The sequence below is a fragment of the Crocuta crocuta genome, unplaced genomic scaffold (assembly GCF_008692635.1).
Source record: "Crocuta crocuta isolate KB4526 unplaced genomic scaffold, BGI_CrCroc_1.0 scaffold267, whole genome shotgun sequence".
Classification (NCBI taxonomy): Eukaryota; Metazoa; Chordata; class Mammalia; order Carnivora; family Hyaenidae; genus Crocuta; species Crocuta crocuta.
Genome location: NW_027531899.1, coordinates 1,248,155 through 1,271,499, shown reverse-complemented (window position 1 = coordinate 1,271,499; position 23,345 = coordinate 1,248,155). Strand labels below are relative to the sequence as shown.

The window sequence follows — 23,345 nt, the reverse complement described above, 5'->3', positions numbered from 1 at the left end:
ATTTCTATTGGTCTGTTACCAGGATCACTCTCTCATCTCCATTCTTCCATTGGGAAGAATGAGTTTCTTGCACTGAGTTTTATTTCAGTTACTCTATTTTCAGTTCTGAATTTTCTATCTGGTTCTTTATGTCTTCTATTTCTTTGCCGAGACTCTATATATTTTTGAAAATATTTATTTTGAGAGAGCAAGTGAACAAGTGTGAGTGGGGGAGGCTCAGAGAGAGAGAGAGAGAATCCCAAGCAGGCTTCTTGCTGTCAGCACAGAGCCCAACATGGAGTTCAATCTTACTAACTGTGAGATCATGGCCTGAGCCAAAATCAAGAGTCAGATGTTCAACCAACTAAGCTACACAGATGCCCCAAGACTTTATATATTTTAATTTGTTTCAAGAGGGTTCATGAGTGCTCCTTGAAGCATTTTTACAAGTTATTTTAAAATTCTTGTTAGATAATTCTAATATCTATGTCATCTTGGTGTTGATATCTACTTATTTGCTTTCCTCATTGTATTTAAGATTTTCCTGACTCTTGAAATATTGAGTGTAATGAATTATTTTCTCTTGTACCCTGGACATTTAGAGTATTATGAAACTACAATTGCTTTTTTTAAAGATTATATTTTTAAGTAATCTCTACACCCAACATGGGGCTTGAACTCATGACCCCAAGATCAAGAGTCTCACACTCTACTGACTGAGCCAGCCAGGTGCCCCTATAATTCCTTTTTTTTTTAATGTTTTTTATTTATTTCTGAGAGAGAGAGAGAGACGGCGTGAGCAGGGGAGGGTCAGAGAGAGAGGGAGACACAGAAACCGAAACAGGCTCCAGGCTCTGAGCTAGCTGTCAGCACAGAGCCCAACACGGGGCTCGAACCCACCAACCGTGAGATCATGACCTGAGCCGAATCCAACGCTTAACCGACTGAGCCACCCAGGCGCCCCTATAATTCCTTTTTAATACATGTTACTTCCAGGGGCACCAGGGTGGCTCAGTCAGTTAAGCATCTGACTTTCTAACCATAGTTTTAGAGAACTGAGAACTGGGCTATGTGTCTGAAATGGTTCATTCACATGACTGGCAGTTGGTGCCTAATGAGGGTGGAGCGTGGTGGTCACAAAGTGGTCATCCTTCTCATATGGCAACTAGGCTTCCCCCTGAGTGAGAGTCTCAACAGAACAAAGGAGAAGCTGCCTGGCCTTTTCTGACTTAGCCTCAGAAGCCACGTAGCACCTATGGTTATACATGAGCTACATAGACTGAAGGGAAAGGGACAGAATCCCTTCAAAATCTTTAAAGACGTGTTTTAAAACTACTACAGTCTTGGGGAGCCTGGGTGGCTCAGTCAGTTAAGCATCCAACTTCGGCTCAGGTCTCACAGTTAGTGGGTTTGAGCCCCACATCGGACTCTGTGCTAGCAGCTCAGAGCCTGGAGCCTGCTTCAGATTCTGTGTCTCCCTCTCTCTCTGATCACCCCTAACTTGCACTCTGTTTCTCTCTCCCTCAAAAATAAATAAAACATTAAAAAAATTTTTTAAATGTTTTATTTACTTCTAGGAAAGAGAGAGAGAGACAGTGTGAGCAGGGGAGGGTCAGAGAGAGAGGGAGTCACAGACTCCGAAACAGGCTCCAGGCTCTGAGCTGGCAGTCAGCACAGAGCCCGACGCGGGGCTCGAACCCACGAACCGCGAGATCATGACCTAAGCGAAAGTTGGACGCTTAACCGACTAAGCCTCCCAGGCGCCCCAAAACATTAAAAAAATTTTAATAAAATAAAATAAAAACGAGTATAGTCTTTCTTCTGGCCACAGGGGATTTACATTCCTTCCACATGCAAAGTTCACTTTCTACAACCTCAAATCTCTCATTTATTTTGCATCAGGCTCATAGTCAAGGTCCACGATCTCATCATCTAGATCAGATCCAGAGGAGGTCACACCCCTGCCGGGATTCTGGAACTCTGGAGCACTTCTGGAGGGAGGGAAGCTGGTGTAACTATTTGGGAAGGCAAAGATGATTATTTAGGACTGTACTGCCTGTAATAGTAGCCACATCCATCAATTAAATTTAATTTAAAGAAAAATGAAAAAGCCTGGAAAATTAGTTCCTCCGTTGTACTAGACAATTTTATTTTATTTTATTTTTTTTTGAGAGAGAGACAGTGAAAACAGCACAAGAGGGGCAGAGGAAGAGAGAGAGAGAATCTCAATCAGGCTCCATGCTCAGCATGGAGCCCAACACAAGGCTAGAAACCACAACCCTGGGATCATGACCCGAGCCAAAATCAAGAGTAGGAGACTCAACCAACTGAACTACCCAGGAGCCCCTGCCCTGGCCAAATTTTAAGCACTCAATAGCTGCATGTGGCTAGCAGATACTGCACTGGACAGCACAGACATAAAACACTTCAACCTTTGAAGAAAGTTCTGTTGAACAGTGCTGACCAGACAGTATAAGCGCAGGTATGCCCTGTGCCCCAGAAATCCTACTCCTAAATACATGTCTTAGTCTGGAGTATCCCAAAGGCATGCTTTGAGCCAGAGGGACAGGTGATTTAGTGGAGGAGAAAAAAGCCAAAGTGGTGAATTGTCTGGGCTACAGTGAGACAAGTTGGGCACCCATAGCACTTGCCTGAACCCAAGGGTGCGTACCTCCCTAAGTTTGCACCCCAGCCTCCTTGCTCTTCCACCCTGGTGCCAGCTCTGAAAAGGTGACTGCTGTGGGCATCTCGAGCTCATTCCTACCGGGCGCCTTCCAAGGACCTGAGGAGTCATGCAGAACACACCTCAGAATCGACCCACTGAGGTGAAAGGAAGCAAAAGTATTTACCTGCTGCCTCCTAACTCTCACTGGCTGAAGACTGGCCCTGGAGAATTAATCTTGGCATTCCCAGGTGTGTTCTGCATGCAGACAGGAGAAAGTCCTCAGATGGAGAAGAAAGATAGAGTCATATGAGGTAGGAAGTTGTCAAGGTGTTTGAAAACTGCCCTCCAGGTCTACAAGTGAGTGAAAAAATTAACCGAGGGGATATGGTGGGGAGCGCCGACTGGGGTGCTATGGTCTATCCTAGAAAACCTTCCACCGAGAGGATCTGAATGAGCCTTACAGTGATAGGGAGCTAGAGACAACCTAAGTGTCCATCCTTAGGGGAGCAGATAAGTAAAAGTGTTGTGCGAACTCCATGGAACACATTGTTGCAGTTAGAAATGGAGAACTTGGTGTACACCACTCTATGGAGAGATTTCAGAAACAGTTATGTAAAAAAAAAAAGTGGGAGGAGAAATAGAATGAAATTTATTGCACAATCCCATGTATGCAAATTGGAAATACACATACACACGCAAAATCACAAATTATAAAGATACGTCTTCGCAGCTATATATCAAGTGCATTAAAGTGGGTACCTGTGAGTGGGTGAGGTAGGAGTGGGGATCGGGTAGAGGAAGGGGGGTAAAACCTTAGAGAGTCTTTCATGGACCAATTGTGATGCTATGTTATGATCTGAAGAGTATGATTAATAACTTTCTGCACCTAAGGGCCAAGAAAGAAAAAAACAAAGGAAGGAAAAATATGAAGTATCTGTACATCAAAGCAATTCCCTACCTGCTACACAATTATTACCACAGAGGGGGTGAGGGTAACAGAGCAACCAGACTCTGCCTGCCTTCTGGAAGCCCTCCTCACTGCCTTCTCCCCAGGCAGCCCCCTCCCTCCCTTCCCCAGCAAGTTCTCTCGCCCCCTAGCAAAAGAGGAGCTCCCTCCCCTCTCGTGCTATCTTGAGGGAGAGAAAGGAGAGCTGGCTGGCTGTGACTCCCAAAGATTCCCATCTTCCTTGGTTGTATGCAGAACAGGGGGTAAGTGCATGGGATGTTAGGGAAGTCCTTTTTCTTTCCTGTGCCTCAGTTTACTCGCCAGTAAAACGGGGTTGATCACAAAAGTAACAATTCATAGGAATGTTCAGAGCTTAAAACGAGCTTCCAAAACAAGCTTGAATGGGCAAAACTCCCTCTCTACCACTCCGGCAGCCTCGCTCCCCTGCCCGGACCCCTGCCCTGCTGTGCCAGCTTCCTGTCCCTCTACCTGCCTGTGCCACAATGAGAGGATTCTCAAAGCTCCAGGAATTCCCACACTAGGTTCAGGGACTCCTTAGTTTCCTCCTGGGATCGAATTTCAAATTTCGGTTTCTCTTTCCATCTCTTAAGGCTGGGCGCTCACCTGGCCCCACCCACAAGTGTGAGCTCACCTGGTTCCAGCTGGCTCCACCCACTCATGCCTTTTAAGCCATTGTGAAAACCGCAATTTCCATTTGCCTTTTCACTTTACACACATCAGCACGATTGCTCACCTAGCCTGGCTCAAAAGGAGAGCCATGCAGCCAGAGAACAAGTTGCTTGCTATTTGGCCATGGCTGCTGCATGGGTCCTCGTGCTGATGACTGCAGGCCTGAGCTTGGCCAGAGCAGGCCCCGTCCCCACTTCCAGGCCCACCACAGCCTGGAGGGGCTGTGACATTGGCCGGTTCAAATCTCTGTCACCAAGGGAGCTGGAGGCCTTCAAGAAGGCCAAGGATGCTTTGGTGAGTCCCCATTGCTGTGGGCTAACCTCCACCCTCCCGCTATGGGCTAGCCTCTCACTTTTCAGCCACAGTTAACCCACTGTCCTTTCTGCTATGGATTAAACTCCAGCCCACCTTCATCCTTGCTGCTGTGGGCTAGCCTCCAGCCCTCCTCCTGGGAGCTCATCTCGCCTCTCATTCTCTAGGAAAATTCGCTGAAAAGCTGGAGTTGCACTGCCCGCCCCTTCCCTAGAAACCGGGACCTGAGACAGCTACGGGTGAGTCTGAAGTGAGGCCACCGTTACCTGCACCTGGCCCCTCACCTCCTCTACCTCACCTGTGCTTCCTCGTGTCTGGTCTCTCCTCACCTGTCCTGTGTTCCCCCGACCCCCCTTTCTTCTTCAACTGCTCCCTTGACCCCGTCCCTCCCTTGGGTCCCTCCCTTGGGTCTCTTTCTACCACTTCTCAGCCTGTCCCCACGTCCCTGTCACTTTCACCTGTCCCCATCACTTTCGCTCTTACCTAATTCCTTCTCGCTTCTCTCCTTTTCACTCCCATCTCTTCAAGCTTCCGTGACCACCGCGAGCCACCTTTCATTTGTCCCATTTCACTTTTACACCTGTATCTTCCCTTATGTTTCCGCCTTCGCTTGTACACTCTTCGCCTGCACCCTTCTCCTGCCTCCCTCTCGCCTGACCCATCCCCGATCCTGTGTCACATGTGTCACAAACCGCCTGCCCTCCTTCCCTGCACTCCCGACCTGTCCCCACTTAACTGGGCCTTCTTGCCTACACTTCCTCACCTGTTCTTTCTCACCTCTCCGCAGGTGTGGGAGCGCCCCGTGGCCTTGGAGGCTGAGCTGGCCCTGACGCTGAAGGTCCTGGGGACCATGGCTGACGCGACCCAGGGGGACATCCTGGACCAGCCCCTTCACACGCTGCGCCACATCCACTCTGAGCTCCAGGCCTGTGTGAGTGCTGGGGGCACCCAGGCCGTGTTCGAGGGCTCTGGGCCTGTGGGACCTCACCCCCCTGCCCCAGGCCCTGCCTCACACGCCACCCTCCTCTGCCCCCAGGTGGCAGCTCAGCCCACACCAGGCCCCCAGCCCCAAGGCCGCCTCCACCACTGGCTGCACCGGCTCCGCGAGGCCTCGAAGAAGGTGAGGGACCCGAGAAGGGGACAGATGCCCAGGCCCTGTGTAAGGGGGGAGGTGGGCACCCCAGCAATGGCAGCCGCGCTCTCTTCTCGCAGGAGTCTCAAGGCTGCCTCGAGGCCTCCGTCCTGTTCAACCTCTTCCGCCTCCTCAAGAAGGACCTGGAATGTGTCGCCAGTGGAGACCTGTGTGTCTGAGGACCCAGACCCACTCCCAGCCCATCTGGGACCCCAGACCTTATTTATGCGTGAAGCCCCTGCCTTAAGTTATTTCCTCTCGCCCCTTATTTATTGACCTGTGGCGCTGACCTAGATCCAAAAGCAATGCTTGTTTTTCTACTTTTATACGATATGCATCAATAAACAGTAAGGAGTTGGACCCTTCTGGGATAGGTGGATCTTTGAGTGCATGTACGCTTGTGAGTCTGTGACTGCATGTGGATGTCTGTGTGGTGCAGGTGAAATGGGTAACTGTATATTTATGTGTGACTGACTTCTTTGGCTGGGTGCCCGTATGGATTTAACTGAGTATCTGCTTGAACCTGAATCTGAGTGAAAATGCATAATGGCATGTTCACGCCCACTTGTGCAGGGGTGTGTGCCCTTAAGCACATGTTTATATGTCTCTCTGTCTATCCCTGTCTGTGGGAACTGGATAGCCCTCTCTTCCATGGGTACTTAGGACAGATGGAGGTCTAGACCAATCAAGCTGATTCATCCTGTAATACGTATCAGAAAGCCAACTCAAATGGGGAAAGCAAAAACGGGTTCCATTATCACAAATAAGAAACAGTCAGCTGGGCGGGGGCGGGGAGTTCCAGGACTGGCTAATTAATTAATATTCAACAATGTTATTGGGGAACCAAGTTCTTTCCATTTCTTTTTTTAATGTTTATTTATTTATTTTGAGAGAGAGAATGCACACGTGTGTACGTGGCAGAGAGAAAATCCTAAGCAACCTCTGTGCTGTCAAGCAGAGCCCAATGTGGGGCTCAATCCTGCGAACCCTGTGATCATGACCTGAGCCAGAATCAAGAGCCAGATGCTTAACTGACTGTGCCACTCAGGCACCCCAGGTTCTTTCCATTTCTGTTGGCTGATTTTTTGGGGGGGGTGGGGGGAGAGAGAGAGAGCGGGGAAGGGGCAGAGAGAGAGGGAGAGAGAGAGGGAAAGAGAGAGAATCCCGAGCAGTCTCTGCACTATCAGCATGGAACCCGATGTGGGGCTCGAACTCATGAACCATGAGATCGAGACCTGAGCCGAAGTCGGATGCTTAACCAACTGAGCCACCCAGGTGCCCCTATTGGCTGATGCTTACTCTGGCTACCTCATGGTCTCAAGATGGCAGCCACAGCTCCAGCTGTCGTACACAAACAATATCTTCCAAGTCATCACCAACCACCTCAAACTTAATGGAGTAGAACAGCTCACAGCTTCTGTGGGTCACGAATTTGGACAAGGCCCGATGTGGATAGCTTGCCTCCGCTCTGGGGCCTTGGCTCTTTTCCCACAGTCTCACCTTCCAGAGAAACTCCCTGTTGGATGTGCATGCTTGTCTTCTTGGCTAGAATTCAGTCACCTGCCCAACCCTAAGGCAATCAGTAGCAAGAAAGATAATTACAAAGATAGCGTTAGGGGAGTCTGGCTGGTTAAGTAGGAAGATCATGTGACTCTTGAGCTCAGGGTCATGAATTTGAGTCCCATGTTGGGTGTAAAGATTACTAAAAAAAATAAATAAAAACACTTAAAAAAAAGATCGGGGCGCGTGGGTGGCTTAGTTGGTTAAGCGCCCGACTTTCGCTTAGGTCATGATCTCGCGGTTCGTGGGTTCGAGCCCCGTGTCAGGCTCTGTGCTGACTGCCAGCTCAGAGCCTGGAGCCTGTTTCAGTCTGTGACTCCCTCTCTCTCTGACCCTCCCCTGTTCACGCTGTCTCTCTCTCTCTCTCTCTCCTAGAAATAAAAAAAAATAAAAATAAAACTTAAAAAAAAGATAGCGTTGGACTAATCAAAATTCACCCTTGTTACTAGAAAGAAGGCCTTTCCCTGAAAACATGCCCTATGGAGAGAGAATACCAGAATGAACTAGCCCCACCCATTCCATCTCACCCTGGGCCCCTGGAATCCCTAGACCTCTCCACAATTCAGAACCCAAAGAATTAGGGCCACCTGGGTGGCTCAGTCGGCTAAGCATCCGACTTTGTCTCAGGTCATGATCTCAAGGTTCGTGAGTTCGAGCTCTGCATCAGGCTTTGTGCTGATACTGCAGAGCCTGTTTGAGATTCTGTCTCTCCCTCCCCCACTTGAGTGTTTGTGCATGTGCTCTCTCTCTCTCAAAATAAATAAATAAACTTAAAAAAAAAAAGAATTAGTACCTGTTGCAGAAAGGATGGGGGATGGGGCGGTTCCAGGATCCACTTCAATGTGTGGCCACCGTGCATTCTGATTCTAACAATACCAGAGATTAAATAGTCCACTGGCATCCCCATTCATGCCTGGTATGTGCTGTGACTTTTTAAAAGTGGCCACAAATTCTTTGACATTCCTCCCTTTAAGAGGTGGAGTCAATGCTCCCCCATTGTTGAACTTGGACTTGTGACGTCTTCCACCAATAGAGTACAGTGGAAGGCAAGACGAGTGACTTTCAACACCAAGTCCACTTAGCGTTCTTGGAACATGAGTTCTCAGACTCTCCCCATGCGAACCCAATTGCCAGGATTCAAGAAGCCCAAACCACATGACAGTCCCAGCTCAGCTCGGTTTTGAAGCCATCCTAGCTCAGGAACCAGACACGTGAGTGGAGAAGGGTCCAGATGATTGCAGCGCCCAGCTGGGGCAGAGACAAGCCATCCCCTATCCCCACTGTCCCATGATCAAGCTCCCGACCCACTCAACCTGGGAGCGTAACAAAATAATTTTTGTTTTATGCCACTAAGTTTGGGGTTTTGTGAAGCAATACATAATTGGAAATAGTGTAACAGCCACCAGCCCATCGCAATCACTGGGAGGCGTGTTACAAGAAATTTATTACCAAGAGTAGCTCACTGAGGTTTCCGACTGGTTGAGTTTTTTTGTTTTTATTTTTGTTTTATTTATTTCTAGGAGAGAGAGAGAGAGAGCGTGAGCAGGCGAGGGTCAGAGAGAGCGGGAGTGACAGACTCTGAAGCAGGCTCCAGGCTCTGAGCTGGCAGTCAGCACAGAGCCCGACGCGGGGCTCGAACCCACGAACCGCGAGATCATGACCTAAGCGAAAGTCGGACGCTTAACCGACTAAGCCACCCAGGCGCCCCCCAACTGGTTGAGTTTTTATCACATGACAGGGGTTTCAGAAATATCCCCATAGCTTCTAACACTTACTCTGTTGCGTTCTCACGTGTTTTCTCAGTTAGGAGACAAAGGTCATGAGTACAGTCATATTCCAGAAATTACACACAACCCCTTAGCCACCTCTAGGGTATTATACGGTGTGCAAGTGACAGTGCCCCAGTTTGGAAGGGGGCAGCAAGTTGCCCAGCCCATGGCATGAATTTCTCGCCCCTTGCTTGACTCCTGCTTCTCAGGACTCCCTTGCATTCGGAATGGCCGTCCGACTGAAGGGCTTCTTAGATGATTTAATTTATGTAAAGAATTTAAAACAGTTCTCGGCATAGGTTAAGCCCCATAATTGTGTTTATTGCTGTTACTCTTATTATTTTAGAATTTTTTTTCTTCCCTAACACAAAGAAAACTCTCCCATTTGTTCCCTTCCTTCCTGCTCAGTTCACTCGTATGAGGTTGTGACATCTGGAGCTGCGGTAGCCATTTTGTGACCAAGAGGCAACAAGCCTAGCATACGAAGCTATTCTTCTAAGGAAGGTAGAATGGAAGAGTAGGAAAATGGGTCCTTGGTGATATCGATGAGCCATTACATCAGATCTCCAAACCTCGAGACTTCTTGTTAAATGATATCACCACATGTCTTAAGTCATATTAATTGGGTTTTCTGTCTTTCACAGCCAAATATACCTTCACAAATACGTCTCTGTATGCCCAGCATAGAACCTAGAGAAGGTAGTTAATATTTAATACCATGGGGTGCCTAGCTGGTTCAGTTGGTAGAGCATGCAACTCTTAATCTCAAGGTCATGAGTTCAAGCCCCATGTCGGGCATAGAGCCTAGGAGATACCTGAATTTTGACCTATGACCCTCCTCAATATGAGTCCTGTAATGGAAATAAGGTTGCAAATCCCTTCTGGGAAATGCCAAGCCTTACAAAATTGTTTGAACTTGATGTATTTTGGTTTTGCCTGTTCAGCATCCATTTATCCTGGTAAAACGCCTCAGTTTTCCTTTGGGGAATGACCCCGTTTTCCTACTCCTTCATTTGCTTGGACACAGGAGTCAGGTTTGCTCGATCGGAGCACACCATCTCCAGAGCACAGTGGCAAGCCTTCCCTTGACCCCACACCCGCCCATCATGAGAGCCTCTGTGTCAGCTGTTCCCTGCGCCTCAGACATAGGCTATTACTCCCCTATCACCACAAAGTCTTCACCCGGCTAGTTCCCACTCATCTCTTACGTCTCACCTAACATCACCTTCTCCTTCAAAAATCTTTCTGCACGGTGCACTGGGCTTCCTATTGCTTTTATCTGGCTAAAACCTTCCCAGCCTACTTTTCTGGCGACTATTTAGGTTCAACCATGTGAAATTGCCAAGGTTCTGCCATTTCTAACCTACAAAACTGGCGATTTCATATGGTTCAACCTAATTATTATTTTGGTACTCCCCACCCCCTCCCTCCAGGTCACACCACCCAGACCCATGACCCCCACCTGGCCAGTCAAAACATTACATTCCTGGGGTGTCTGGGTGGCTCAGTCCATTAAGCATCTGACTCTCAGTTTCAGCTCAGGTCATGATCTCATAGTGAGTTCGAGCCCCCTCATTGGGCTCCATGCTATTAGTGTGGTGCCTGCTTGGAATTCTCTCTCTCTTCCTCTCTCTGGTCCTCCCCACTTACTTTCTCTCTCTCTCAAAATAAATAAATAAACTTTTAAAAATTACAGTCCTTTAGATGCTACAGTCAGTGCTGGGGTGGTATGTAATTCCAGTCAAACCAATCAGAGCCCTTCCCTGATTTGTTTTTTCATTTAGGATTGGAGGAGTTTTTTGCCATTTTACCTTTAGGCGATGGGTCTTGAAGCATCAAGTCTGTGTCTGTAAATAAATGGCCATTGCCCCCACCACATGTGGTTGAAGAGCATGAATCTGAGCTGGGAGAAGCATAGAGGAGAAATGAGTGAGAAAAGCGTCTGGTGGAATTGAACCTGGGTTCCAGTCTCTAAGGCCAAGTTCCTTGTAGCTCTACTCTTCATTGTCTGCTTCCCAGATATATGAGCCAACAATGCCCACTTTTTATGTGTGATCTAGGGAAGCTGAGCTCCTGTCACTCACTACCCAAAGACTCAGACTAATACATGTCCTTGAATCTCTGGTCAGGGTCAGCTCTGCTGGGCTCCCACAGCCTCCTGTGCTTCTTACAGCAATACGGCTGAGGTTGCCCTGGGCCCCAGGAAGGCAGGCACTGGGTCTGTCTCAGCTGCTGCTGGGTCTTCAGTGCCCAGCAGGGCTGGGCACAGAAGAGATACTCAATCATTTCCCTTGGATGATACTATGCCCTCTCTCTCCTAGTATACCTGTTCCTTGGGTTTAAAGCTCTCAATTTTTAATTTTTTTTTAATTTTTTTTTGAGAGAGAGAGAGAGCCAGGGAAGGGCAGAGAGAGAGGGAGAGAGAAGTCCTAAGCAGGCTTTGAGCTGTCAGCACAGAGCCCAAGGCAGGGCTTGAATTTTCAAACTGTGAGATCATGACCTGAGCGGAAACCAAGAGTCAGACCCTTAACTGAGACACCCGGGTGCCCCTTAAAGCTCTCAATTTTGAAAATCAAGCATGGCATTGACATTGATAAATACTTCTCTACTAAAATGAAGGGGTTACAGGTGAAGGAAGGTGGATGGAGTGTTGTCCAAAGGGCCGAATCGGGGGCCGTGTTGGCCCCAGAGGTATCAGTGGGTAGATGCCAAACTGAGATGGCAGTTCCGGATTCGGTTTCAAAGGCATGTACACCCCACCCCAAAGCTGGGGTCTCCACAGAAATCAGACCATACAGTACCTCTACAGGAAACCCTCCACTGGCTTCCCACAGCTCTGAGAATAAAATCTGGGCTCTTGACCCCAGCCCACACGGCTCTTTAGAATCTGTTTCCCTGCTCACCTCTCCCACCTCTCCCCCTCCCACTCTCCGCCCCCCCACCTCCCGCCTCCAGTCCAGAGATACTACCTCCAACACACCAAGCACATGCTTCCTTCAGGGGCTTTGCATGTGCCATTCACTCTGCCTGAAATGCTTTTCCCTGCCCCTTCCTACAATGGATTTCTTCAGCTCCAGCACCATACTCTTTGAGCCCCTGATCTGAAGGCCTCCCCACTCAGTCCTTGTCCTCTCTCATTTTCATTCTTTACATGACACTTATTTACCACCAGACATGTTTACTGTCACACCCTCCCCCACCCCCCACCCCCAGCCTGTGGAATATAAGCTCCTCCACAGGGCAGGGGCTTCTTGTTCTGTTTAACTATTTTGTTCACTGTTGTATCCCCTGCACGGGGCCAGGCACACGGTACCTGCTCAAGAAAGCTTTATTGGGTGAATCAGAGACAATATAGTCAGATGGTCAGGTGTGCAGGATTTGAAGGCAGTCCGCTTTCCGATGCGGCTCTGCCCTTTGGTGGCTGTAGGGTCTTGGGCAAGCTCCTCAACTTCTCTAAACTTCAGTTTCCTCTAGAGAATCGGACGCACACACTACACACATCTGTTGCAGCGTATAAATGCCATCATGCTATCTGAGTGACTCCATTTTGCTGGGCACTGGCTTGCACGCTCTCTACTTGCATCAGGGAGGGCTTGTGAGCTCAGTGCCCGGCGTGTGGGAAGCCCTCCGCAGCCGGGAGTCGTGATGACTGAGATAGAGGAGTGTGGCTGGGCCACTGGGTGAGGGAGCCTCTGGAGTGTGAGTCCCTGGTGCTTCCTGTCCTTGCTGCTTCCCACCGTGTCTGCCCAGATCATCCCCCTCCCTCCTGCTTTGTTTCTATTCCTGTCTTAAGCTCTCCTCCTCCCCAGGCCTCAGGGGGCCCCTGGCTGGCAAGAAGCCTTCTTCCTCCTTCTCCAGGATCAGGGAGGAGCTTTTACAGCAGGCCCCCTCCCCGCCAAGGGCTGGGGCACCCCCACTGGACTAACTGCCCTTCCCCAGCCATAGCCCTCAGTCTCACCTGAGAAACTCCTCCCCACACACCATTCTCTGTGTTCCCAGCGGACCTAGGATCTCTCAGATTCCATGCAGTGACCAACGAGCATTTTGCCTCATCCCCTTCCCCAGGCTGACTTTGGATACCCCTGCTCAGCTAAGTAAGGTCTTTCTGGTAAGGAAGGGCCATTCCCTGGCTTCCAGACAGACGCCAGAGGCAATATAGTATAGTAGTGAGGCGTACTGAGGTCAAATTGCCAGCTCCCCCATTTTCTCACGTGGGGGCCTTGGGCTAGTCACTTTCATTTCTCCCTGGTTCAGATTCCTGGCTGTAAAATGGGATTAAACATATCCACTTCAAACAGCTAGCTGTCTGACCTCAGAGCGCTGAGCTGTGCTTAGCACAATGCCCATGTGTGGAATGGACATCCACCAGCTGCTCAGAAGTAGAGTTCTATGGTTAAGAATACAGACTCAGAAGTCAGGATGCCTGCCTTTTTAAAACCCGATTTTGCTACCTCCTGTTCTGGTTACGTGACCTCGGGTAAGTTACTTTTCTGAGCTCAGTTTCCTCATCTGCAAAACAGGATAAACAGTGCAGATGTACCAGGGTTGTTCGGAGGATTAAACGCCTTTAAGTGCTTGACACCCACTAAATGTTAGCTATTATTTTTATTACTCACCTCTACAACAGGAAACTATCTGCAAGTCTCCCTGGTCACAACGAGCCATCCTTCCTTCTCACTTGAGTCCTAATGCTGTTAATTCAGGTCACACACACACATACCCCCTAAAACACACAGACACACAGAGGTCAGCCAGAGCGGCCTCAGACACAGAAAAAACTTTAATTCTGCTGCGGCGGAGGGTCCCGGCTCCGGCAGGGAGGGGAGGATTTGGTTTTGGATCTTGTTCATGTGGGGATTTATTTGGGGAAATTGGAAGGGATAGGGGAGAGTCTGGTCCTTCCGGTGGGACCTGCCCGGGAGTGTGTGTAGTGGGAAGAGGTAATCAGGAGAGATAGGGAGACTGGACGAGATATGGGAGGGAGAAGAGACGACAGGAGAGAGAGAGATAGGGAAGGCCAGAGACAGGAGACAAAGACGACAGAGGGTGGGACGGAGACGAAAGGAACAGAGAGAGGGGGACCCCAAGCCAGACCCGACGGGACCAGGGAGGTGAATCGGATGGGGGTGGGGGGCTTTGGAGGCCGCCGCGGGACAGAATAGGATCTAGTCCAGCCAGATACAAGAAATGGGCCCCTCGCCCCTGCCCCGGGTCCGGGTCCCGGGCGGGGGGAGGGGGCTCGTGTCTCAGTGCTGCAGTGTCGGGGGGGCCCTGCCCCTCCCCGCGCTTCGCTGTGTAAGGCACCGGCTCCAGCGAGGTCCGCGAGCGCGCGGGGGGAGGGGCAGGAGGGGGCGAGGAGTCCTTGGAGGAGGGGGGCCCGGCTGCCTGCCCCCTAGCTCCCCCGGGCCCGGGGGCGCAGCCAAGAGCAGCAGGCGAGGCAGCCTCGCCCCCTTCAGGGAGGAGAAGGGCGCGTCTCTCCGCGCCGCGCTTTCTCCCCCGAGTCCTGCCCCAGCGTCCGGGTGGCTGGGCGTTTGTCCGCGGCACCCAGGCGTCCCGGCGCCCGCCCGCCGCTCACACGGTACTCTCCAGCATCCACTCGGTGCTAGTAAAGGCCAGGCGTGCCCTGGCGGAGCCCAGCCCCAGGTCTCCGTCCTCCCCGGCCGCGCCCCCTCCGGCCCCGTCCAGGTGCGGCGTGGACCGGTGGCGCTTTGTCCGCCGGGCGCGGCGCGGGTAACTGTGGCTCTGGAAGAGCGCCCCGTAGTCCCCGTCGAACGAATAGCGCTGCTGCGGCCTCGGCCGGGCCGGGGCTCCCCCAGGAACCAGAGCTAGAGTGGGGGGCGCCGAAGCTGGCGGCCCCAGAGCCCCGGAACGGCTCCTCCGAGGGCCCGCCGCGGCCCGAGACTCCTCCCCAGAGGTTTCCTCAGACGGCAGCAGGCACAGCGAGGTGGCTGAGCCGCCCAGGGAGCGTCCGAGGACGGCCTCCGGCTCCGTGGAAGCCATCTCGGCGGCGGTGGCCTTCGCCTCGACCGCCAAAGCGGCAGCAGCTGGGGACGCCACCTCGCGCAGCGCCTCATAACGGTCTTGCGCCGGCGGGGGCGGGGCCTGCGATGCGCCTGCGCCGTTGGTCTGAGAGCACACGTGGCTGACTCGCGGAGGCGACCTGGAGGTACCCTTGACGCGGCGGCCATCTCCGTCGCCGTAGACCTTATAGCGGATCATGAGCAGAACGATGAAGACCAGGACCGAGGCGACGATGACGCCCCCGATGGCGATGATCATGGTGCCACCCAGGAAATGGGCCCTCAGTGGGCGGCAGGGCGCGGGATCTCCGGCAGTGGTAAACTGCACACAGCCCACCACTCGCGTGGCGGGCAGTGCAGTGGCCCCATCGTCGTAGACTGCCAGCACGCACAGGTCGTAGGCGCGGCCTGCTGCCAGATCATTCACCAGGAAGGTCTGGCTGGTGGATGGGATCATCCTGCGGGAGGGGACGGCATCAGCGCTGTGTTAGCTCCGCTATGAATGCTATGAATGGTACCGCTTCCTTTGCATGCCCCGCCCATGGTGACCAATAGGGACCAAACCATGCGTCCCTACCGATATTTCACCCTCTATGGGTCGATAGCAGCCATTCAAGCAACACATTTCCATCCTATCAGGACCCCTGCTATGGGCTACAACCGACCATCGTGTGCAAGCCCAGACCTCAGAAACACGCCTTGTGATGTCGCATCACCTACTAGGATACTATCTGTCATTCGTGTTCCCTTATCTACTTATCCTGGCCCCTGCCTGGGAGGAGTGCTATAGCTTTTAAGTCTTGCCCCTAAGGAGCACGCCTTTAATTTGGGACAACTGCCATTCAGGGTCTCTGATCTACATAGTTCCATCCTTTAAGGGGCCCCAATAGTATAGCCCACCTCCCATTTCCTGCATGTCCCATCCTCACTCAAGTGGACACTGAGGTCAACTCACACCCCCTGTCTTACTCCTAACAGGACAATGGATGCTCTTCTAGGTCCTTTTTTCTATGTGTCCCCATCCTTTCTGGGAAACCAGATATAGGCCATGCCCCACATCTCCACATCCCACCTTGGATACATACATCTACCTGCCTCTGTCTATTTCCAAGCCCCTCAACTACATATTCCCAGCCACCAAGGGGCCCTGACCATAGGCCACGCCCCTTCTGATTGACGGGTGGCTTCCTAGCCCTCCACAGGGCCTCCTAGAGATGGTTTCCCTACTGTGCCTGGGACCATGTCTGCTCTTTGCACGTCCTGCAGTCAATCACCTTGTGTTCGTGCTGTGCCCCACACCACCAGCTGTCGAAATCATGCCCCCAGGGTAAGTTTCATCCACAAGCGCGTCAAAGGTAACCAACCAAGCGTGCCACCTTCTTGCAATAGGCCCCTGCCCTCTAATGAGGGACTGTGCAAAGAAGTGGTTATGCTGACAAAGCCTGGGAGCCTGTGTTTGAGTCTCTCCTCTGTCCTTTGCTAGCTCTGTGACCTCAGGCACATCTCTTAACATCTCTGTGCCTTGTTTCCCCAAAATGGAGATAGTAAGAATTTCTTCTTCATAGAGAAAGTGTGAAGTATGAATGAGCTAACACACCTAAAGCCTGGCACTGGATAATTTCATCATCATTAGCTTGCACCCCACCTAGTGCTGGCCCGTAACACTTGCTGTGGCTCACACTTCACTGCCAGCGGCACTCTTCCCATCTGTAAGACCATTCCCACTAGGCCTTGACCCTCTTCGGTTGGGCACATCCCTTCTGTTCCGTTGGCCATATCCAGCCTTGGCTAAGCCACGACTGCCACTGCCACATGGATGCGTATGCCCAGCACTCAACCTCACAAGCTCCCCCCACCTATAAAACTCATAGTGGGTCACCAGAGACAAGGACTGTCACCTGTCTTCCCCAAGACCCTGTGGCAGGAGCTCCAGCTCCTCTGAAAGGCCACGCCCCCCATCCACAGGCCTCTTGCCCTGAAGCAACTTCACATTCCTTCTAACAAGCCACCTCTGTTACCTCTGGTCCTGAAGCCCACCTCCGCTGCCTTATACCAAGAGCCACCCTCTTCAAAACAAAAGATTTCAAGTAAGCCCCCCCCCGCATAATGGCCTACCCCGCGTTTCCAACTCACCCCCACATGCCATTTCACACACTGCCCCCCACCCCTTCCAACCTTGGGCCCCTGGCTGTGAGCCTTACTCTTCCTGCCATCTCTCTTCCCAAAGAGACTTGGATTTCTCTTGCTCCTTTCCCCCCAAAGTAACCAGTTGCTAGGGGCTCCCCACTTTTCAAGGGCAGAAGCTAGCTCCTTAAGAAAGCTTCAGCCCATGTGTCTGTAATTGGCTGGAAGACCCAGGCAAGCAGCAGGGCAGGCTTCTGGTTGGATGTCACCTCCGCCCATGGCAGCAGTGAGGAGGTTAACCCCTGCAGCACTGTAGCACAGGCATCTGCGATAGGGGACAGAGGACTGGAACTGTGGCCTTGAGGGGAAAGGAAGAGACCAGGGGTTTGTTGCCCTGCTGGGGACAGAGGGCCACCCCATCATCTGCAGACATGCATGGTCTGAGGGTCTGTGAACCTCCCCTCACCCCACCACATAGAGGCCAAGAGCTCAAGAAAAAGAAACAGGGAAGTGGAGAGTCGCAGAAACCAAAAGTTATTGACTGGAATGTATTATCCTTCTCCCCTAATCCCTGCCTGGCAAACAGTAGGGGCTCAGTAAATGTGTGTTCAGTGTATAAAGGGCACAATTAGGAGTTAGAAGGGTAAGGGCTGGAATCCTGGCTCTGCCACTTCCTCCGTGACCTTGAGCAAGGGATTCTCCCCACCCCCCGCCCACTGAGTCTCAGTTTCCCTGTCTATAAAATGGGAAGGGGGATCATCACTACCTCCTGGCAGAGTCGGGAAGATCAAAAAAGAGAGCACAGGGCCTCATACAGAGCAGGGGGGCTCAGTGCCTAATAAGGGCAGGAGGGAGAGATAGTACAGCCAGACAGAGGCAAAAGCAAGAGAATAACGGAGATGATGGGAGAAAGTAACCCTTCAATGCCTGTCTACACCGCACAGATCTGTCCACACCAGCGCAAGGGCTTCTAACCCAGTGGACGGTGGAAATAACTTAGGGGTGTCTATAAAACAAGAGGGGACCTCCTCATTGCTTCACAACAAAGCGGAGAAGATCAAATGATCATTTTATGTTTTTCTCATACCTTCTGTTTCCTGTTCTGTAATGTACCTGGTGTGCTAACACTGGCATGGGTCAGTCATGAGCGTGTGAGTATGTTTCATGTTCCAAAATGTTCAACTGACCAGGTACAGAGTCAAACACCCTTGGCCAGGAGTGACCAGACCGTGAACCCCAGAGAGCAGGGATGCTGCTGGGCACATTCGCTGTTGTAACTCCAGTGCCCAGCCCTCCTCTGGCTTGTGTGGGTTCTCAACCAAGATTTACTAAATGCAACAAAACCGGAAAGAGATAGTGAGACAGAAATAGAAGGAGACAGGGGAATGAGGGCCCAAGACAACGCCGTGTGGCCCTCTAAGAACCACAGCTGAGCGAGAAGACCAAGGGAGTAGGCAGCTGGGAGCGGGGGCCCTGGAGGAGGCGGCCCGGGACTGCAGCACCCACCTGTAGACAAGGGAGTCATCCGCGGAGCTGTTGTACTGGACCTGATACATGCGGATGCCAGGCACGGGCCTCTGGGCCGGCCAGCGGATAAGCACCGAGTTCGAGGTGAGCTCGGCCGCCACGAGCCGGCGCTCAGCGGCCGATTCGTTGGCACCAGGTCGGCCGGGCGTGGCGATGTCAGAGGAGCCAGGCTCGGTGAGGGGCGGCGGGGCAGCGGGCGGGGGCGCCATCAGAGGCAGGGGTACCACACACACCTCCACAGGAGCCGTCGCTTCCCCGGCGGCGTTAGAGGCAATGCACGTGAAGGTGCCACTGTCCCTTAAGGTGGTGATGGTCACATCCAGCGTCCCGTCCCCCCGAACCCGGGTCCGGCTTGAGTTCCCCAGCAACCGCCCATCGGGGGCGACCCAGTGGACCACGGGCTCAGGGTCACCGACGGCGCGGCACCGGAGGCTGACCGCCTGGCCCTCCACCACCAAGGCCCGGCCCCCTGCCTGCCGCGTAATCAGCGGGGGTTCACACAGGAACTCCTCCTCGGGGATGGACCAGAAGTAGCGGTCGGTGAGGTGCTCGGGGGTGGCGCACGTCTCCAGGTCGTCCTCTCGGGTCAGCCGCCGCAGCCACAGCAGCTCACAGTTGCAGTGCAGCGGGTTGCCGCCGAAGCTGACCGTGAGCGGCGTGGGCGGCTTCGGCCCTGAGCCCTGGGACCTCAGGAAGAGCCCGTCGGGGGGCAGTTTATGGAGGCGGTTGGAGGTCATGTCCAGGCGAACCAGTTTGTGCAGCTGCACAAAGGTACCTTCAGCGATATGGTCGATGAGATTGTGGTCCAGCGTGAGGGTGTTCAGGTTCACCATCTGGCCCACGGCCTCCCACGGCAGGGCCTCAAGATTGTTGTAGGACAGGTCCAGGTCCTCCACGGTGGACAGGAAGGCGTCGAAGGCGGCCGACTCGACCCGGCGGATCTGGTTGTTGCCGAGGATTAGGTGGCGGAGGTTGCCCAGGCCGCGGAGTTGGTCGCCCCGCACCTCGGCCAGGCGGTTGCTGTCGAGGTGCAGGGCACGCAGGGCGCGGAGGTCAGCGAAGGCGCCGGCGGCCACCTGGCCGATGGTATTACGGGATAGGGTGAGGTGCACCAGGCTGGTCATGTTGGCGAAGTCTCTGCGGCGGACGGCCGCGATGAAGTTGTCGGTGAGCCGCAGCTCCACCACGCGCCGGTCGATGGCCGGCGGCACGAAGAGCAAGCCGGTCTTGGCGCACAGCATGGTCAGCGTGGGCGCCACGTTCTGGCAGATGCAGCGGCCAGGACAGGGCTGCCCGCGGGATGCCCCGGCCCAGAGCAGCAGCAGAAAGGGCAGGGCGGCAGGTGGCGGCGAGGGGAGCGCCGAGGAGAAGGGGCCCGGAGCCATGGTGCAGAGGGAAGACGGGAGGAGCGGAGCGTGAGACCTGCAAGGGAAGGAGACGGGTTACCCAGGCACAGGGCTTGACCACCAGCCTGGCCACCCACCATGTCCTACTAGAAGTCTGTCCCAGGCCCCTGCCTTCCTGACATCTGGGGCCCAACAGCCGCAGGACTGATCATCACCTGGCATGTATTTGTCCTTAACAGACAATATTTCCATGCTGGTTGGTAAATTACACTGCCCCCACCCCCAGGGTCCTAATCCCAACTCTGACCTTCCTCTAAGAGACCCAGACCTCTCATGGTTTCCCAACCAGAGGGGTCCAGTGACACCTGGCCCAGTCTGGGCCTTCCAGTACCCAGGAAATATTTTTAAATCCCAGGGTTGACTAGGGTTTAAGGTCATGGATTTCAAAGCCAGCATCCCTGGGTTCCAATTCCAGCTCCGACACTTACTAGCTATGTGACCTCGGGCAAGTGTCTGAACCTCTCTGAATCTCGGTTTCCTCATCTGCAAAATGGAGATAAAAACAGGCCTTACCTCTGTGAGGATTAAACAGATTAATGAGCATAGTGTACTTAGAACCGTGCCTGGCACCTAAAATGTGTTCAATACACGTTGGTAATTATTCTCATCATGATCATCAAGGGCCCACTATGTGCCAGGCATAGAAGTCTGTGCATTATTATTAAGAGTAAGTGCTCTGAAATCAAAAAGACTCAGGTTCAAGTCCTGGCTCCCCACTTGCTAGCTCTGTGACCGCAAACCAATGATTTCCCCTAACTAGGCCATAATTTCCTAATTTGTGCAACGGGATGACAATCACAGCATCTTCACTGGGTTGTTGCAAGGGCTCATTCACGGGGGCTACTGAGCACAGGGCCTGACACACAGGAAGTATTCAGTAAATGCTAAGGATAACCCCCCCGCCCCCACCCACACCCACACACACACACACACACACACTTGGGAGTGGCAGAGGGAATCTGAAGGTAGGAGGCGCTGAGAAAAACACAGCAGTCTTCAGGCTCAGCCTTGGGAAGTCCTTCTCTGAACCTGGTTTCATCCTGGGCTCTGATGGGCTCCCAAGCAGCGGGCAGACTTCCACGCTCACATCAGTGGGCACATACAGAGCCCCATACGTGCCCACACTCACACACACCCTCACACACTCACGCTATGCCTCTGCTCCAGGCAAAACCTTCCGGCGGGGATTTCCCTGCGGCGGCTGCAGCCCACGGCATNGGTGGGTGGGGGGGGTGAAGAGGGAAAGATGGGAAGGGGGCGTCCCTGAAACTGTTTTCACCCCACCCCGCACCTAGTCCCTGCTGGCCCACCTCCTAGGGATCTGCAGTTTGGGGCTGTGGCTGCTGTGGCCTTGATCCTTCAGCCCTTGGGGAGGGGGACCAAGAGAGTCAGAGAGAGAGAGGGGCATAGAGACGGAGAGACAAGTGGGCAAGGGGGGAGATGGACTGGCAGACCCAGGGAGACAGAGTCAGAGAGAGAGAGACAAAGGGCCAAAAAGAGAACGAATCTGAGGGGTGCCTGGCTGGCTCCGTCAGTAGAGCATGTGACCCTTGATCTCAACATGGTGAGTTCGAGCCCCACATTGGGCAAAGAGCTTACTTGAATGAACGAATGAATGAATGAATGAATGAATGAATGAATGAATGAATGAAAAGAGAAAGACTCTGAAAGAAAGGTGCAAAGGCAAGAAGCCAGCCTGACACCAAGACAAACTGAAGCACTAAGAAAGGAGACAGGCAGAAAAGGGCATTGAGTCCAAGAGATGGGGAGAGGAAGAGTGAGGGAGAGGCAGGAAGAGATCCTAAGAGATTACAGAGAGAGACCAAGACGGAGGAAGAGATAAGAGACAGACAGTGCCTGGGCTGGAGAGAGAAAAAGAGGCAGAGGCCGGACGTCCCGCCATCTCTGAGCGGCCCCCACCATTAATTTGTCTTGCGCCCCGCCTGCCATCAAACTCTGAAAACACAAAAGTGACATCTCCTGAGTTGGGAGGCGCAGCTCTGCACCTGCCTGCCTGTGGGGCCGCTCAGGCTCAGAACCCCAATCTGTGAAACAGAAATACCCAGTTTTGCCCTCCCACAGCTGGGGTGGGACTCGAATAAGAGCAATGAAAACAGCTAACATTTATTGAGAGGTAGTGCAGCACTGCAAGAAAGAATCCGGCGCTCGGGTTCACACCCCAGCTCCCTGCTGCGTGACTTGAATCAAGTGACTTCCCCTCTTTGTGCCTCAGGGTGCTCCTCTGTAAAATGGGAATAATGATAGCACCTACCTCATGGGGTTGTTATGGGGATTCAGAGACAATACACTGTAACGTGTAGAATAGTTCCTGACACGCTGAACACGACATAAATGTTAGCAGCTATTATTAATATCATTATTATTATTATTATTATTGTATCATTTTCTCTGGCTCTCTCTCAGCCACCAGCCGGTCAGTCTACCGGGAGATCTTCCCTCATGCACACACGCACACACACACACACACACAAAAAACGGTAAACCATGTCCATGCCTCTCTCCAAATGCAGGGTTCACTTGATATCATGAAACTGTCTGTACTCTCTACTCATATTATTAGGAAGACTTCCTTGTCCCAATCACCTTCCCCCCCTCCCCCCCAGAGAGGGGAGACTTTCAGGCCTGAAATCTCTACCTACCACCCATGCCTTGGCTCTACCATGAGCCCTGATCCAAACAGGATGCTCCTGACCTTGCTGTCATGGCCCCTCCACCCCCGCCTCCTCCCCCCCCCCCCGGGGCCCCTTGGACACTGCCATGCCCTGCCCTGAAATCCATACCAGGCAGGGCTCCAGGCCTCCAGCTGGCTCAGAACGGGCCCAATCACTCCACATCTCTCTCCCCAGCCTGAGGGACCCCACTCACCTCTCTGCAGGGAGTTAGGGCCTGGGCCGGTACCTGCAAAGGAACAAAATGAGCCTATTAGCATCCTTCTGGCTCCTCTCTGAAGACCCGCCTCAGAGACCATCTCAGCCAAGGAAGTCCCCGGTGTGATCATTCTCTCGGCCCTGCTGCTGCAGGCTGTGCACAGGTTCAGACAGACCCAGCGAGTCATTACTGGAATCCAGGGAGTCTGGGTCTCAGGACTGTTCACCCTCCAAAACCCAGGAGTCCAGGACGTTAACCCTTTGTGCTCTGTGGGCCCAAGAGGTAGGAACCCCAGCCCCCTCCTCCTTCCAACTCAAGTACAGGTC

General features: G+C 52.7%; 2 protein-coding genes across 3 annotated transcripts; one reads left to right on the top strand and one right to left on the bottom strand.

The window, feature by feature from the left end:
• Positions 1-4,403: 4,403 nt before the first annotated feature.
• On the top strand, positions 4,404-5,903 carry LOC144239734 (interferon lambda-1-like). The gene is made up of 5 exons (XM_077773899.1): positions 4,404-4,574; positions 4,760-4,831; positions 5,380-5,523; positions 5,629-5,712; positions 5,805-5,903. Exons 1-5 carry the CDS (start codon positions 4,404-4,406, stop codon positions 5,901-5,903), a joined length of 570 nt encoding a protein of 189 aa, XP_077630025.1.
• Positions 5,904-13,721: 7,818 nt separating this feature from the next.
• LRFN1 (leucine rich repeat and fibronectin type III domain containing 1) lies at positions 13,722-23,050 on the bottom strand. 2 transcript variants are annotated; one of them, XM_077773922.1, is made up of 4 exons: positions 23,017-23,050; positions 20,559-20,613; positions 18,704-20,146; positions 13,722-15,531 (listed from the first exon to the last, which is right to left on the bottom strand). In XM_077773922.1, exons 3-4 carry the CDS (start codon positions 20,107-20,109, stop codon positions 14,625-14,627), a joined length of 2,313 nt encoding a protein of 770 aa, XP_077630048.1. In that variant the 5' UTR covers positions 20,110-20,146; positions 20,559-20,613; positions 23,017-23,050; the 3' UTR covers positions 13,722-14,624. The 2 variants fall into 2 exon arrangements, with proteins under 2 accessions (XP_077630048.1, XP_077630047.1); XM_077773921.1 differs by having other exon boundaries at positions 22,932-23,043.
• Positions 23,051-23,345: the final 295 nt, after the last annotated feature.